Below are 17,002 nucleotides of genomic sequence, written 5' to 3' on the forward strand. Positions count from 1 at the left end.
TGGCGGTGATGTTTGTAATGTAGTTTATATGGAAAGTTCGTGATAACACCTGTGGTGTTTGACAAGTAAGATGGTGATAAGAACTGAACGAGTTAAATAAATTCTGCTGGACATTATTTTTCTTCAGGGATATGACTCAGCCATTTTCCCTTTTTAACCAAGGTCAAATACCTCCTGCCTGCGTGACTTTTGTGGTGGGAGAACAAGTTGTGTAACTATTTTTCTTTTCTTTATTGCGCATGTCTGTAAACATCTAAATTCTTTATCATAAAAGGGGAAAGCTTGACTGAGGAGAGAGAGAGGCGCGCTCAGCAGGCATCCCGAGTTGTATCATACAGCTTGTGTCTGTGTAATTCTTCTCGACGGGGCAATCAATTAGAGACATATGGTGTCGTACACCCAAGAATATCGGTCCTTTGGATGAAAGAAGTATCTGAGGGATCCCGACAATGGTAAGCCGCCACCGCTTGCAGATCCACTGGGACTGATGCAGCAAAGATGGTGTAGCTCCCCACCAGTGGAGCTGTAGTCCCAGGGCAGTGTAGGTGCAATGGATGAGGAGAGGCACAGACTGGTATAGATGTTGGTACCCAGATGTAGTGGAGCTGAAGGTGTTAGTGACAAATGAATGGAGGACACCAGAGCTTGCAGTTTCAAAGCCTTACTCACAGTTCGTAGTGCACACAGGTGCCCGCTTCAGTACCGTGTCCTCTGGGGCAGAGGCCCAGCCAACCTCCAGGCGAGATAGGACTCCCTGCCAGCACCCCACCAACATGTACCTTTCCTGAACGTCTCCTCTATTGCGCCTTTTAGTGTGAAGAACTCCAGTACTGTGGTTCCCTGAAGTTCTTCCTGTCAGATGTTCCTAACAACTCTACTTGTATGACAGACAGCTGTAGCCTGCTTCAGGGACTCCCTTCTCCTGAATCCCAGCTCTCTATTTGCTGTTGTGTCCCAAGTCTTTGATGGGAGTAGTGCATTTACAGCCAACTACTCCACTGGTGTCTGCTGCAGAACCATAAGTGTCCATACAACCTCAGGGACCGGGCCCCAGCCTTGCACTGAGAACCTATAGGCAGGGTTCCTATCCAACCCACTCCTCTGTTCTCTCTCCTCTTCGTTCCATACTGGTCTCTTATGGAAATGCAGGTTACAGTTTGTCTCCTTCCTTTCCCGTGCCAGCTGGCTCAGGTCACTGAGGCAGCTGCAGCCCTATTCCTTTCCTTGGTAGCTCTCCACCAAGACCAGTCCTCGGCCTCTCCTGACTGTCTTTCCTCCGCCTGACCTCCTGTCAGCCTGCTCTCTCCTCTCAAGTCATACTGACTGAATGAACTGGACTGACCTCCAAATCCTATCTTTCCCCCTTTTATACTAACTCCACCCACCTCCCAGCACATCTCGTGTTACGAAGCAAGGATCCACGAAAGGTGCTCTGCTACCCACTAAGCATTGAGCTGCAATCTGGTCCTCTGCTGAACTATTGTGTGTGGGATGCAGGTGTTGGAGTGTGGCAAGGAGTTCCCACCTTACCTGGATGTTGGGGCACTACACCTGAGAAGGTGCAGTACCTCTGTGGCAACTGAGCCTCAGGGGCACCACACTTGTTGGACATGTAACTCCTTTAACAGGATCTGACGTTTGAGTAACTGCTAAGAGTGTTACACCCCCACTACATCATTTATGTTATAGGTGGGCATATTGCCTTAAGCATATCACAAAGGATTGCGAGATTTTTCCTGCTGGGAATCGGAGCCTGAAATTGTGACTTTAGACAACCCCCCCCACCAAATGCTGCCCTTTTCAATCCCATAGACCATGAATGGTGCACTGGCTCAGTTTGTGCACTTCTGCTACATTCAGGATGTGTCCCATTCTTGGGTTCTTCAGGGCAGAGGATAACTTTGGAAGGACCATTTAACTTTCCTGCATTAAGGCAGTTTAATATCTACAGTAGCCCAATACTAAATTGTGGAGTGATTAGTAATGGGCTACTGGAATATAGGCAGAAAGACCCTTTAAGTAGAGGGGGCACATCTCAATCAGAAGGTGAACTGTGGCATTTGGCACTTGCCAATCATGTACAGGGCACACTGGGTGCAGAACTACTATAAAATGCACACAGATAGTCAATCAGGCCCTAGAGGATCTAGAAAGGTCTCCAATGCCTGAGGAAGATCCAGTGATTGGTTGGGGGGGGGGGGGGGGTTCTGCCAGAGGTTTTGTATTGTGACCCACAATCCTCATCTTTCTCCTTGGACTGGGAGCTGCAGTTTGGAGACCTGAGCCAACATCCCCATTACCCAAAATATGAACAGATCACAGCACACAGGATGTCCTCAGGCAATTTTATTAACAAAAAAAAATAAGTGCCTTCTTAAAATGTACATCTTCATCACTGAGGATTCTGAACTGAAAAACAAGGAAAAAAAAAAAAAATGTTAATTTGTCAGGAAATCTAATAAATCAGCTTGTTATTTAACTAAAGTTTTAACTGGAGTCTATAACTGGAGTCTATTCTACTCAGGTCATTTTTGTGTGACAGCCAGAAAATAAATTGCTTTATATTTATTGAACACATTACAATATCATAGAATCAGAATGTTAGAGTCAGAAGGGACCTCCGGGGGTTGTGTCCAACCCCCTGCTCAATGCAGAATTCACTAAACCATCTCAGACAGATGTCTGTCCAGCTTCTGTTTGAAGACTTCCATTGAAGTCAAACTCACCACCTCTCATGGCAGCCTGTTCCACTCATTGATCACCCTCACTGTCAAAGTTTTTCCCAATATCAAATCTGTTTCTCTTTCAGTTTAATTCCATTGCTTCTTGTGTTTCCATGTGCAAGTAAGACAGATGATCCTTCTATACAGACATTCCTTCAGATAGATCTAGACAGCTATTAAGTCTCCCCTTAGCTTTTTAGCAAGCTAAACATTTCCAGATCCTTTATCCATTCCTCATACTATGCAGTCCGCTCACCTTCTTGGTAGCTCTAAGCTTGCTCCAGTTTTTTTGTGTTTTAAAACATGGTACCCAGAACTGGACACTGTATTCCAGATGAGTTCTGACCAAGGAGTAGAGGGGGATAATTACTTCACGTGATCTAAACTATGCTTCTCTTTATACATCCTAGAATTAAGTTTGCTTTTTTTGCTGCTGCATCACACTGTTGGCTCATGTGCAGTCTGATCTATTAGTATACCCAAAGTCTCACATGCTGTTAGTTCCATTCCTCATCTTCTATAGATGCAATTTGTTTTTCTTGCCCAGATGTAAAATCTTAAATACCATTCTATTAGTCACTGCCCATTGTTCTAGCTTACCTAGATGCTTCTGAATCCCCTGTCTTCAGTGTTAACCATCCCTCCTAGCTTTACATAGTCTGCAAATCTGATTAGTTTACCTTCAGTTCCCTTATCTAGATCATTTATAAAAATGTTGAACACAGGTGCCAGGACAGAGCCTTGTGGTACCCCACTTGAAATCCTTCCACTTGGATGTGAAACCATTTGTCACCACCCTGAGTAAGATCACTGTGCCAGTTATGAATCCACCCAACTGTAGCCTTGTCAATACCATACTTGGTCATTTTTTTTTCAATAAAGATAGTGAGATATTTTATTAAATGCTTTGGGTGGAATTGGGAAATGCAGTAGATACTATATCTCAACTTCAGCAGTCAGTGATTCCATTATAGAAGGAGATTAGGTTAGTCTGGCATGACTTGTTCGCTAAAAACCCATGCTGGCTCTGGTTACTGTATTCTAATCCAAGTACTTGCATACATGCTGTTTAATAATTTGTTCAGAGATCTTTCCTAGTATAGAAGGCAGGCTCACTGGCCTGTAAATTACTGGCTCCATCTTATTTTTTTGAACATCAGGACAACATTTGCCCTCCAATACTCTGAAAAATCCTGGAGAACAGGAGGAGTCTAAGATTCTGGCTAGTGGTTCTGCAATTTCCTCTAACCTTCAGTACCATAGGATGCAATTCATCTGGACCAGGAGATTTAAATTCATTTAAAATAACCGAGTGTTCCCTGACCATCTTTGTTTATGGTTAGTGTGGATTCTTTTATTCCTTTGGTGGCACCATGAAGATCAGTTGATGTTGCGTTTGCTTTCTGAGAGAACACCAATGCAAGATATCAAAGTTTGGCCTTCATTTTTGACCACTTCACCCTTTTCATGCTGTAAAAATCCTATAGCATCTTTGAATTTGCTTTGACATACCCCCAAAATCTTTTGATACTTTTAGTCTCCCCCTTGCAAGCTTCACTTCATTGTTGGCTTTAGCTCTTCTAACTCTTGCCCTGCATTCCCTATAAACAGTATTACATATTTTTCTTTAGATATAGCCCCCCTTTATTGCCATCCATTTTTTCCCCCTTTTTAACAAGCGATTAAGTTCTGTTCATCCATTCTTGTCTCTCCAAATGCTTCCAATTCTTCCTTTTAAGGATTGTTACAGCTTGTGCAGTGAGAATTTCATTTAGCAAGATCTCCCATCCTTCTTGGTCATTTCTGCCCTTTAGAACAGCGTTCCCCCAACTCCAGTCCTCAAGACCCACCAACAGATCATGTTTTCAGGATTTCCTTAGTATTGCTCAGGTGATAATTGCTTCACCTGTGAAATACAAAGGAAATCCTGAAAACATGATCTGTTGGTTGGCCTTGAGGACTGGAGTTGGGGGAACCCTGCTTTAGAACATCCAGCCATTGGACCTTTCCTACCCTCCAGCTTTAAGGTTGGACTTCAGAAAAAACAGATTCTAATGCACTTTGAGTCCTCAGTGGTCTTCCTCTGGTAATAAAATTAAGAAAAAAAGTTTGAGGATAGCTTGATCGCTGCCTCCTAAATTCCCAGCCACCTTTACTTCCGCAACCATTTCTTCCCTGTTGGCAAGAACTAGGTCAAGATTGCAGATCCTCTTGTTTTCTCTACCTTTTGATGTCCAGTCCTGCCCAAGACAGTCTACAGTAGCCTCAAATTGCTACTGCAAAGCATAAGTCCCAATCAGAGGCCAATCAGGTTACTATCAACTTTAGTTATGAAAAACTACTAGAATGGAATACACAGTACTCTTCCAGAAACTCAATATCTACTGAATTGTGTAAGCTGTGAAGGGTTTTAATTTTTATCAGTACTTACACTGCTTGATGTCTGCCCTCATTTTTGATGCCAGTAGGAAAAGTTCTCCAGAAGAAACCAGTCTGTGCGCATCACTGGCTGCATCCACACTCCGCCCTGGTAAAGGATTGAAGTAGTAAGTGGGTGAATAGTTCCAAGTGGGCTTTTTGGATTTAGGCTGAACAAATAATGTTCACTCCTGCAGCTTTTTTTATGTAACAAAAACCACAGAAATTGGTGTTCTCACCTTATGAACTAGGAGCCATTTAGAGGGTCCCCGCAAAAGGGAAAAGAAAAGTCTATGAACTACTGTAGTCTATGGGAAGACCTAGCAGTAAGTGCTCCCATCATGACAGTGCTGCAGAGAAATGAGCACTATTCACCATGTCCATCCACATCAATGGATTGTGCAAGTCAAGAAGGGTTCTCCTAAGGCCTGTTTCACACTTCAGTTTTTTCAAATCCGTCAAAATCCGTTGGTTTCCGTAAAACGGATCCGCCATTTTTTTGCAGGATCCGTTTTTTTGTCCCATAGACTTCCATTAGTGGTTACTGCGGATCCGTCAAAAAAAACATCCGTTTTTTTAAAAACGGATCCGTTTGCATCAGTTTCCGTCAAAAAAACGGAAACGGATCCGTTTGGCGGACACAAAAACGGAAGTGTGAAACAGGCCTAATGCCTGTTTCACACTTCCGTTTGTGTCCGCCAAACGGATCCATTTCCGTTTATTTGACGGAAACTGATGCAAACGGATCCGTTTTGACGGATCCGCGGTAACCGTAATGGAAGTCTATGGGACAAAAAAAACGGATCCTGCAAAAAATGGCGGATCCGTTTTTTTACGGAAAACGGATTTTGACGGATTTGAAAAAACGGAAGTGTGAAACAGGCCTTAGCTGGACATGATTTTTTGTAGTTGGCAAAATGCTATCCAAAAATTCCAATAGGGCATATTACAGTTTCCCAAGCCTCAAACAAATGTTTTGTTCATACAAATACTAAGCCTAGAAGGAAACACTATTGGGAAGAGTAATCTCATTAATACCACCTACTTACAATGCACAGAATTAAAGGGCCTCACCAACTGCAACATGGATTTTACCACTGTATTGTCATGTACATGTGATGCAAGTAACTACAAATGGAAATCAACTCAAACCATGTCCATGAAATCTTAACACCTTTCAAAGGAGTTGTCAATTTAGGAAATTCATGGAATAGGGCATAACTGACTATTTGAACACAATGATCCCCAAAAACTGGGGCTCTTGAGATCTCAGAAGCAGTAGACAATACAACTCCCTTTAATGAATGGATTGCAGAAGACCAGCTGAATACTGCACTTGACTGAGCCTTAGCAAATGGAACAGAGGTGCAATGATCCATCATTGCTCCATTCCGACCTACTCAAAACCATGGTTCTAGGGATCCATGAGGGTTCCAGCAGTTAACCCATCCTTTAGCCTTTATTCAGGAACATGAGAACCCTTAACTAAAGCAACTTCTAGCTGAACTTGGCACTAGTTTGAGTCAGAAATAACTCACCCATTCTTTGCCGAGTAGGTATACAGGATCCCATTTGTGTGCAAACTAGATCAGAGGCCAGGTTGGAAGAATCACAGATCACCACATTGCAATGAAAGTAGATCTGTGAAGCAATATGCAAAAAGATTTAAATGAGTCATAACTAAAGAATTGCCACCATCTGCAACAGTCCTTTCCATCTACCATTGTTTTCATTAACACATTTGTGCTCCTACAGGACCAAATGCCACCCCCATAGAACAACCACTGCGAGCAACATTACAAATTACATAAGAAATATTTAAAACATCTAAAGTTAAAGTCACACGCACTCACCTCTCCCGCATAGGCTGCACCCCCATCCATGAAGGTAAAAGTCTTCACTTCAAATCTTTTTAGATGTGATGGAAACTGTACTCTGGCATCAGTCCTCACCGGATGGAAGATTGTCAGATAGGGTTCATTGTGTTCACAACTGAAAGTTGAAAAGCCTGTTAATGGATCAATCCCCTTCCAGGTTCAGATGACATGCTGAAGCTTGTCTGACCTTCATAAAATACTAGGCTGGCCATGAACTGGTGCAGTCCATGGTGAACAACCTGCCAGCAGGCAATGGGCATCACTTGCAGGAGCAAAAGAAGTCTCATCTCCAACTGGTGCAGTTAACTCATGGTATTCCTGCTGTTGTGGGGCATGCCCATTTTTGGGTTTAGCAAAGACTAGAGCTGTAGGTTGAAGACTGCCACCATTGTGCACAAGCTTCTTTGCTCTGAGCCTTAAGGCAAGCAAAGCCCTGGGTCACCAGCCATAATATGATCACTGGTCTGTAGCCAACAGGCATGAACTATTGTCTGCTGCAATTCCCTGGAGCTTCTGATTTATAAGTTTGCTGTAACAGGTATTCTATCAGGTTTGCAGAGCTTTTTGGCCACTGGATCAGGGCTTCATGAATCTCAGACCAAGTTTGCCACCTTTTTAAAATGCAAATTCAAGAGACAGCCTGATCAGCCACTCTGTTGTGTGTTGTCAGAAAAGTGGCAAATCGGCCTAGTCCCATGATTGCATTAGCTTTTTCCAAAAAGACTTGACAAATTCAATTGGTCAGACAACTCTTCCATTAACTATGTAAGCTTCTGGTTTGCATACAATGCAAAACATTGTTGGCAGAAGTAACAATATTTGCCACCTTGTGTAAGCAGTCAGAACTACAAATGCTAATGTTCTCTTCAAATTTAATACTCAAAGGTCTACAGCAGGGTTTCAATGCAGGGATCTGGATCATGGCATCAAATCCTTGCATGGGAAGAGATCAAGTAGTGGTCCTCAACCTGTATTACTTTGAGAGCCACATCCAGCATGCCTATCCTTCCATAACTTATCCATAGCCCCAATTTCTGTGGTGATGCCTTGACTATACCAGCAAGTACCTTGTGCCAACCTCCCTTATTGGCAGTATACACAGAGCCAATGGTTCAAACTCAACCCCCATTCTATTGGATTCAGCTTCATCCATCCCTCCAGTAGTACATGATCTCCAACTTACCATATTCATCTCCTACCAGTATGTACTGTACACTTGATTTTTCTCTTCTGTTCAGGTAACTTACAGAAGTCACCATTTAGAGACCTCATCTTCATAGCAGTTTACTAGACATTGTGCTTATGTACCTAGGTGGCTGATAGCTGTGAACCACACATGGCTCCTGAGCCATAGGTTGGGGACCATTGGTGTACAGTTTGTTACAACAGAATCATAAATGAATGGCATCTTTACTACCTGTTGTTGATAATAGGCCATGTAGGAAAGCTTCTCATATCAGGAGCTGTAGTAGCCCAGCAACTGTCCAAGAAGAGTTCCAGCCGTGGATCAGAACTGTGTAGAAGCTCAACCTCAAAATACAGCGGTTCCCTTAAGTACTTAATAACTGGGTATTCTGCATCTTCATAGAAGACATTATATCCATCACCTAAAAGATTTGCATAAAAGCAGAGGGTTAAGAGTGCATTTGCAAAATGCGCCATAAAAGCTGATCCCTCAAATGTTGGTTGTACCCATCTCAAGAACTGGGTGGAAATCCTATACAGATAAAAGCAAATTCAGGCCAGCCCACTTACCGTGGTCCCTAGTCTAGATCAATTCAGGTCCCATTGGTGAGATCCAAACAAAATTATATATCATTTCCATAACTATGACATTAGAATAGCACTTTAAAAGATGCCAAAGTGTAGGAACTATGAATTTAGGTCATAGCTGGCCACTGCTTACTTTTACTGAGCCTTAACACAAGATCAAGAGGAGCAATTCCAGTCTGTGCGCTGGGTGTAGGGTTGTCGTCATAGCTGTAGTCCACAACCAAGGTGCTGTTTGTTGTGTAGTTACAGGTCACATACATTCTGTATATGAAAAAAAAAAAAAAAAAAAAAATTATATATATATATATATATATATATATATATATATATATATATATATATATATATATATCTAAAATATAAATCTTTAAATGGCCAGAATATTAAGTAACTGCCTTTTAATATTTTGGCTCAAATTAAACAGGATAAGAAATAGAAGACATACGTGAATAAAACTTTTCCAGTTGAGATACTTGAGTAGGTTACATCATTCTCGTAGATCATTAGGTTACCGTCAAACTGAAACAGAAGTAATTATAGCGCCATTTATTCCATGGCCCTTTACATGTAGTTGTATATAAGTTGTGACATCTCATGTGTATGGGGAGCTTGTTGACTTGACAAGTTTAAAGCAGATTATGCTTGATCCTTTTATTTCTCCCAACACTTTTAGTCTGTATCACAAGAGTGTAGCAGCTTTAGAGAACCGAGCATGTGCTACCATGTATTTTGGAGTCGGTAGAGAGCAACCCTTTTATGTGTACTAGACATCTGTTTATTTCAGAAAATTCCCCATGGCTATCCTCATTTGATTAAAGGTGCCACTATTCCAAGTGCCCTGCACCTAGTCTTGGCTGATGTATTTATCTTTTTGCAGTACTGCTCTGATCAGTCTTCAGCAGTTTGACCTGCCATTATAGAATGCTGTAGATGGCCAATATAAGATGGGGCCACCACCTTTCAGGGCTAAGACAGCTGACAGTCTTAGAGAACCTATGTTCAGGAGACTTGGATTAGTGGCACCGCTCCAGCTTTTTTTTTTAGTGCTAGAGTGGCGCTTTAATGCTTTTGGTTCCCAGCAGCTCCATGGAGCATGTTTGTACATCAGTGTGGAGACAGAAGGTCCCCACTTCACATGACACTGAAGCATTAAAATGGGGACATGGATGGAGCATCTACCAGTCACGTTATATGCAATTACCCCAGAACAGAAGCTATGGTGCAGCCTTGCCTCCCTGCTCATGACCTACATGACTTGCATACGCCCCAAGATAAGCGATTCTGATCCCACATGTACACAGCAGTGCCAGGTGCATCCAGCTGTGTAGTTCGGCCAAGTGACCCAATATTACAGATCCTTACAGTAGCCCTACATAGGCCATCCAGGAGTAAGACAAAGCCTTAATATTTCCATTACCAGGGAACCCAGGTATAGGGTATATTAAGTGGTTATTTCATGCGACACCATTTCATGGATTGGCACATCCTGTACAATACTAACTGAGCCCATAAAAATCAAAGTTAAACGTTGTGTCCCATAGAAAGCTTTACCCGTCGTGTTGTCCGACAATCTTTTACACCAAACACAAATTTTGCCATGCCGTCGAGTACAACTGGACGACAGCTGGCATCTCTCAACACTAGTCTTGACAGGTCCATGTCTGGTATATTCCACAATTTTTTTACTGACACCTCCATTGTCCCATCTGAAAGGCAAACTGTAAAGACAGTATTAGACAAAATTTACTACCTCCCCCCCCCCCCTCCAATTTTTGCAATACCCTGCACATACCAACTGGATTAGTTTGTGGGTCACAGGAAATCACGACTGAGGAGATTTCACTTCCATCTCTAGCTCTTATACTTATAGGAATGGTTACAACAAAACCTGCGCTGGTCACCTGGCAGAACAAAGACAAAGTGACAATTGTTAGCCCAAATGGGTTCTTAATGTCACTAGAAGGGGCATTCCATTTTTGGCAAGCTAACTTTTCATTGTTTAAGAATGAGTTAGTAATCTAGAAAGTATGAGAAACTTTACTATTGATTTTCAGTTTGCTGTAAGTACTAGTTTAACAGCCTTAGAGGTTAGTGTGAAAGTTAAAAATTGATTGAAAATGCATTATTTAACTATTTAAACAAATGTTCAGATTTTTTGCACAGACTGGAAAATGGAGTTCATTTTGGAAACCGATTCACCACAATGATGAATTGCATCCTTCCATGTTGGCTTCAATTTGGACCTGGGTTTACAAGTCAACCTAGCAATTGCAATGCCAATCAGGCCATACAGATCCAGCCATTGATAATATTTGACACAAGTTCTGCACTTTGAGGTCAGATTCTACCATAGCCACAGTATTTATGCAAAATATTGGAGATGTAACCTTGTAGGCACTTACCTCATCCATGACCAGATTGGAAGCTGCAGGTACCTCAACTGTAGAATGTGTTGTGTTGATATTTGATAGCAAGCCACTACTTAATGTTGCCTGTACATTGTTGATGTATATAAGCCAGCTTGGATCAAGGTTTCCCAGTGTTGTAGTCAACATGCCGCCTTTTTGTCCACAAGGTCCAACAGTTGGTTGACCTGAAAGTGAGAACATAAAACCACTGCCAGCTTGTAGAAGAGTTCAAAATTGGTGCATAACTCCCACCTAGTGGCCTTGAGAGCAGTTGTAGAAGAGGTCCATAGCCAGGAACAAGGTTTGTTATGGCATTTCCATGTTGTCTGTACTGTCCCTTTGGAGTTCATGCTTAATACATAAAGGTTTAACAATTCACTTACAGAGGTGTGGTGGCTGCAGGTACATGGGCACCACGTGGCAGCTAGAGCTTTGGTCAGTGAATTCTTGAGTTCTGGGATGGCCATTAAGGGGGAAAGCTGGGTTAACATGTTGTGGGGGAGGGGCATTGTGAAGTACTGATGTTGATGTGTGATTATTTATATGATTAAAACACTATCAATTCCTATAGCTCATGTGTTAGGGAAACTAGGAGAACCTAAGGCTGTCTCTGGGAATGCAGAAGGTCTGTTCACTAGGGGAACCACACCAAGTACAGAAATATAGCTTGCACTACACTAGGGATTAGATGGTTAACAATTGGGATTAGCCCACACTTGGGTAGGGGTTAGGCCACTTTTTATAGAAACGTTTTTTCCAGGTCAGTCAATTAGAGTCTAGGACTCTGTACAAGCTCAGAGTGGAGTCTAGTCAGTTAAGGAGAGTGGAGTGTAAAGCTGGACAAAGGCAGATGCAGCATGAAGATACATCTGAAGTTTCGTCTTGATGCCGGGGCAGTATTGGGCTTGAGGTCCAAGAGGTATTGAGTGCCATACCCTGTGAGGAAGATTCACAATCTGAGAGAAGGATGGGGGTCCTCAGGAAAGCAGAGGCCCCTAGGTACAGCAAGAGTAGTTGGGCAGAAAGGAGATGAATACTGAGACCAGGAAACATCACTAAACTAGGACTGTCTTATTCTGTATGTTGCAACTGTGTAACTGAATTGCACAGTAAAGCCGAGCCAGATAACCTGGACCCAAGGTCTCTGCTCTTGTCAGAAGCTACAGCTAGACCTGGTCCCCTGGACAAGGAGGTAGAAAACAATCTCCACTGCACCACACTCCACTCAAATTCCAGTTTAGAAGAGGGGTTTCAGGGCTCTGAACTATGTTCTGGATCACAACAAACTGGCACTGGCCCTCTCTTCACTATTAAGTCTGAAGTGTTGCTTTAAGGTCAGGCACTTGTTTTGAGAGTTATTGTAGACTGAACAGTTCTATGGAATGATCATGCCTGTAAGTGGGTGAGGGCAACCCAGAACCTACAGAGTCCCTGTGTGAGAAGTAGTACTGCTGCAGAAATGCAACATTGACCCATCAGACAGGAAAATAGTCACCACCACAACTGGAAGGCCCATGAGAGAAAAACAAACACTGTTGGGCTTTTGTGGAAGGCCAAAAGGGGTGGCAGCTTAGTGTTGTAAGGAGATGAAAGTTATTAGGGAAGACCTGGCTTTAGCAGAGGCCTCTGGGTTAAGGGTCATTGGGTGGTGGTTAAGGACAGATACTGAAGTACCATGCAAGCAGCATAGGATCAGTAGTTTAGTGGTGATATTTGGCAATGTATCACCTCCCCAAGGCATGACAGGTTTAAAAAAAAAACCAAAAAAAAATATTTCACACATTTCCAACCCAAACATGTCAGACAGTTCCCACAGTGCTGGTGAATACTATAGTCTGATTGTCATATGGCATCCTGGTATTGAAGCTTTGCTGCAATGTCACTGCAAGAAAGCAGCCACTGATTTTAGTTTAATGAAATCTTTAATTTCACCCATATGAAAAGCCAAGCTCAAGAGTCTACGAGTCACATTTTACAAGACAGAGCATCCTCCCTCTGCTCAGTGCACAAGTCACATTAATCAGGTCATCTACTAGATACTGTAAATATCGGTAGTTTAAGCAGTACGGAAGAGATCGCAACAAGAGCCTACTCACGTAATAAACAGTAAATGGTTGCTGGTGTAATGAAGGTTTCCTCGTTTGGAATAATCAGGAATCCAAAAGTTACATTCAGAATGAACAGGATGCCATCAGGGACAGTCTGAAATATTTAACAAGTCAGTATTTCCTACAATCTCCCAAGAGAGTTGTCATTTAACTAGCTTCCTGCTACCCCAGTTTAAAACCCACTGGTACCTTGCCCCGATCCCCATCCTGCCTGGAGAGGTGACTGCACCATTCAATCCAGAATACATATCAAAAGGGTGTCCATGGGAATCATGGAATGAGGCAATCATGGTTGCCTAGAACTCCCATAGTTGTGGGAGAGCCACACAATTGTAGGATGCACCATTGTCCACAGCAAGCAGAGGCCAAGTTCTACAGGGCAGGGGTGGGACTCTACCTCTGCTTTTCCCAAAACTAGCATCCATATATTTTTTTTAAAATAAAGTTTCATTCCCCAAACTGCACACTCAGGTAATTAAGCATCTATGTAGAGGACTTCACTACATACAAGTCATAAGTTAAGAGTGTCATGTACTACAACTTGGGAATCCTAAGTATTGTAGCAGTTTCACCACTATGCAATAAGATTTGTCTTTTAGAAGTTTGTCCTTTCCCCAGCTCTGAAGTCAGTAACTTCTGCCTTCTTTCCTAGTCAGTGTATGACAGCCATGTTAAGCTTTTGTCATTGGATTTAGATTTTCAGGCTGAATTCTTGTACAATTTAAGTAGGTAAAAGTTAAACCTTCTGGAAATTTTCATATGTGCATCTGCAGTCACACCATCTGATAAACTCTACATGTGAGTACTGGCACAAAAACAGCCAAAAGAGATTCTCAAGAGCCCAACACTTGCAGCCTAGTTATGGATTCAAGACAGTTAGTGTAGTTACAGAAACTGAAGGGCACCTTGGTGAACTTTTCGTTTGGCCAATGTCTTGGTGAGCACTTACCCCTTTTGCAAGACAAGCACTGCTTTTGAGTTTGATGGACAGCTTACATTTTAGTGGGGTGGCTGCATAAAATGTTGTCTGCAAGTTTATAAAGGCAAAAAAATAAAAATCTAGGGCCCACTTTTTTTATTACCAAATACACAGATGAACCAATACGCTGTGGGGCCAATATGCTAACTGTCGTAGTACACTGCGATTAACAACTCCAGTATTGCTGCAGATTTTGAATGTAAGGGTAGTGTTTTTGACCAAAGCTCAAAAGCCAGCCAACTATGTCAAGGTGACTTATAGTGTGGATGGTCCCCAACCACCAAATGTCTTCCCCTGCCAAAGTATTCTCGTGTGAAAGAATGGTTGGATGGCTTTTTTTGCTCATTGGTCAAAGACACCCAGTATGTTTAATATTTGAGTTCATTTGAGCCTCCTACATAGAGGTTTAGACAAGACTGCTGTGTAGGGAGACAGACTTCTTATAGAACTTCTCTTAAGTCATCTTAGAAATGTTTAGATTTGAAGTCTTACATACCTCTTTAGTCACACGATCATCACCAAAAGGAACTTTAAGAATGAAGGTCATATTTCCATTCAGAAGAGTTTTATTCTCAATAACATATCCAAGGTTAACAGCTTCTGGCACTGGCAATGTGATGCCACCAATTGTCAAGTTAATTAACAGGACATCAGGAAGGAAGGTTCCGACCGTGATGTTAAACGTTAAAGTTGTTAGTATGGTTACTACAAGGAAGGAAAGTGAACAGGTTATAGTATTAAAGGGAATCTGTCAAGAGCTTTTTGCCAGGTAATTGAGATCTGGATGTAGGGGCTGAGACCCTGATGCAAGTCTTGTGCCAATTGCAGTTATTGCTTCATTCAGTTCTCTGCTGTTTATAATCCCACCCACACCAGATTGACATCTTTGCTTTGGCACCACTGAGGCTCAGTCGCCAAAGAGGTACTGCACCTTCTCCTAAGGTGTGGTGCCCCATCATCCAGGTAAGGTGGGAACTCCTTGCCACACTCCAACACAGGATAGTTCAGCAGGACCACATTGTAGCTTTAGGCTCAGGGTGTAGCAGAGCACCTTTCGTGGGATCCTGCTTCATAACACGAGATGTGCTGGGAGGTGGGTGAAGTTAGTATAGAAGGGGGAAGATAGATTTACAAGGGACTCCCTCATGGGCCAGTCTGACAGAAGGTTAGTCTCAGAGCAGTCTGAGAGGAAGGAAGTCACTTAGTGAGGAGTGGGGGTCCCTGGAAGGGATGGAGGAAGGAGTGCTGCAGCTGCCTCAGTGACCTGAGCCAGCTGGCACAGGAAAAGAAAGGAGAGACGTAGAACTGTAACCTGCATTTCCATAAGAGAGAAAGACAAGTACGGAACGAAGTGAGAGAACAGAGGAGGAGTGGGTTGATAGGTTCTCAGCGCAAGGCCGGGGCCCAGTCCTCGAGGTTGTACGGACGCTTATGGTTCTGCAGCAGACACTGGTGGAGTAGTTGGCTGTAAATGCATTACTCCCAAAGACTTGGGACACAACAGCAACCTGATAGAGAGCTGGGATTCAGGAGAAGGGAGTCCCCGAAGCAGGCTACAGCTGTCTGAAGTTCCTCCTGTCAGATGTTCTAACAACTCCACTTGTATGACAGAACCACGGTACTGGAGCTCTTCACATTAAAAGGGCGCAATAGAGTAGTCGTTCAGGAAGGCACATGGTGCCCCTACTCCTCCATCACACCTATCCACTGACCTGGGGTTACAGCTTTACCTGTGGGGGAGCTACACATCAGCCCCAGAAGATCTGCACGCAGCGTTGGCTAACATCTTACTTGCCAAACACCACAGGTGATGTCACAAACTTTCCATATAAACTACACTACAAACATCACCGCCATTGATATTGGGCACCCAGGGCCACAGACCGGGTCACCGCTGCTGTGACACCATCCCCCTGACACCAGCCCGGTACAGAGTACCCACAGCCCTGGGTGAAGCCAGCGAGGGTGACCCATTGCATAGGCAGAAAAAAAAAAAAAAAAAAAAGGGTATCTAGTTGATGTTTTTTGCAAAACTGTATACCAAGCCACCCACCAGTGTCACGGTATACCCATCTCAGAGCAGTCTGTCCTATCTAACATTTAAAACCTGATCATGTGAACAGTACCTCTTGTGAGACATGTGTGGTGCTCCTAGGAGTATGGTCACCAGAGTGGCATTACCTTCCTCCTAGGGAGTGTGATCTCATGCTTGGAAGCAATGAAGGATCTCTATCAGGCAAATCCAGCACACTTCCCACTCTGGGCCAGCAGAGGGAGCTCTGAACCAAACTGGGGGAGGAGCTGCTCTGTGGCCAGGAAAGGCAAGTTAGTTCAGTATGGTGGAGAGGGAAGAGTGCAGATGTGGAGAGAGGAGCTGGAGGATTGAGTAGAATTCAGGCTCACTTCTAGCTGTAGTGCATGGTCCGGAGTCCAGCATCAGAGGTTGTATGGATGCTGATGGTCCCACAGCAAAGACTGGAGGAACATGAGTCTGTAAATGCTCTGTTCCCAACTAAGACTTGGAGACACAGCAGCAACTTGTGAGCCAGAAATAGGAGGCTACGGCTGTGCCATGCGAGTGGAGTTCTAAAGAGAGCAAGCAAGGGGAACTTCAGTGTAACTCAGTACTGCAAGTGCCACAGATAAGCACTAGAAAGGAGACTACACAACCCATCTGCACAGAGATTCCCAAGTTGCTCCCAGGCTAATCAACTCC

General features: G+C 43.2%; 1 protein-coding gene across 1 annotated transcript in view; it reads right to left on the reverse strand.

The window, feature by feature from the left end:
• Nucleotides 1-2,331: 2,331 nt before the first annotated feature.
• Nucleotides 2,332-17,002, reverse strand: part of LOC141083821 (uncharacterized) — a 54,277-nt gene continuing 39,606 nt past the window's right edge. Inside the window, exons 11-22 of the mRNA XM_073568274.1 lie at nucleotides 14,783-14,991; nucleotides 13,296-13,401; nucleotides 11,194-11,384; nucleotides 10,584-10,692; nucleotides 10,343-10,509; nucleotides 9,237-9,310; nucleotides 8,925-9,052; nucleotides 8,436-8,625; nucleotides 6,995-7,133; nucleotides 6,680-6,782; nucleotides 5,155-5,250; nucleotides 2,332-2,409 (exon numbers count right to left, since the gene is read on the reverse strand). Of these exons, the coding sequence (XP_073424375.1) occupies nucleotides 2,393-2,409; nucleotides 5,155-5,250; nucleotides 6,680-6,782; nucleotides 6,995-7,133; nucleotides 8,436-8,625; nucleotides 8,925-9,052; nucleotides 9,237-9,310; nucleotides 10,343-10,509; nucleotides 10,584-10,692; nucleotides 11,194-11,384; nucleotides 13,296-13,401; nucleotides 14,783-14,991 (1,529 nt within the window). The 3' untranslated portion in view covers nucleotides 2,332-2,392. The remainder of the gene's footprint in view (nucleotides 2,410-5,154; nucleotides 5,251-6,679; nucleotides 6,783-6,994; nucleotides 7,134-8,435; nucleotides 8,626-8,924; nucleotides 9,053-9,236; nucleotides 9,311-10,342; nucleotides 10,510-10,583; nucleotides 10,693-11,193; nucleotides 11,385-13,295; nucleotides 13,402-14,782; nucleotides 14,992-17,002) is intronic.

Source organism: Dendrobates tinctorius, unplaced genomic scaffold (assembly GCF_039654945.1).
Source record: "Dendrobates tinctorius isolate UK_male_01 unplaced genomic scaffold, ASM3965494v1 ptg000021l, whole genome shotgun sequence".
Taxonomy (NCBI): domain Eukaryota; kingdom Metazoa; phylum Chordata; class Amphibia; order Anura; family Dendrobatidae; genus Dendrobates; species Dendrobates tinctorius.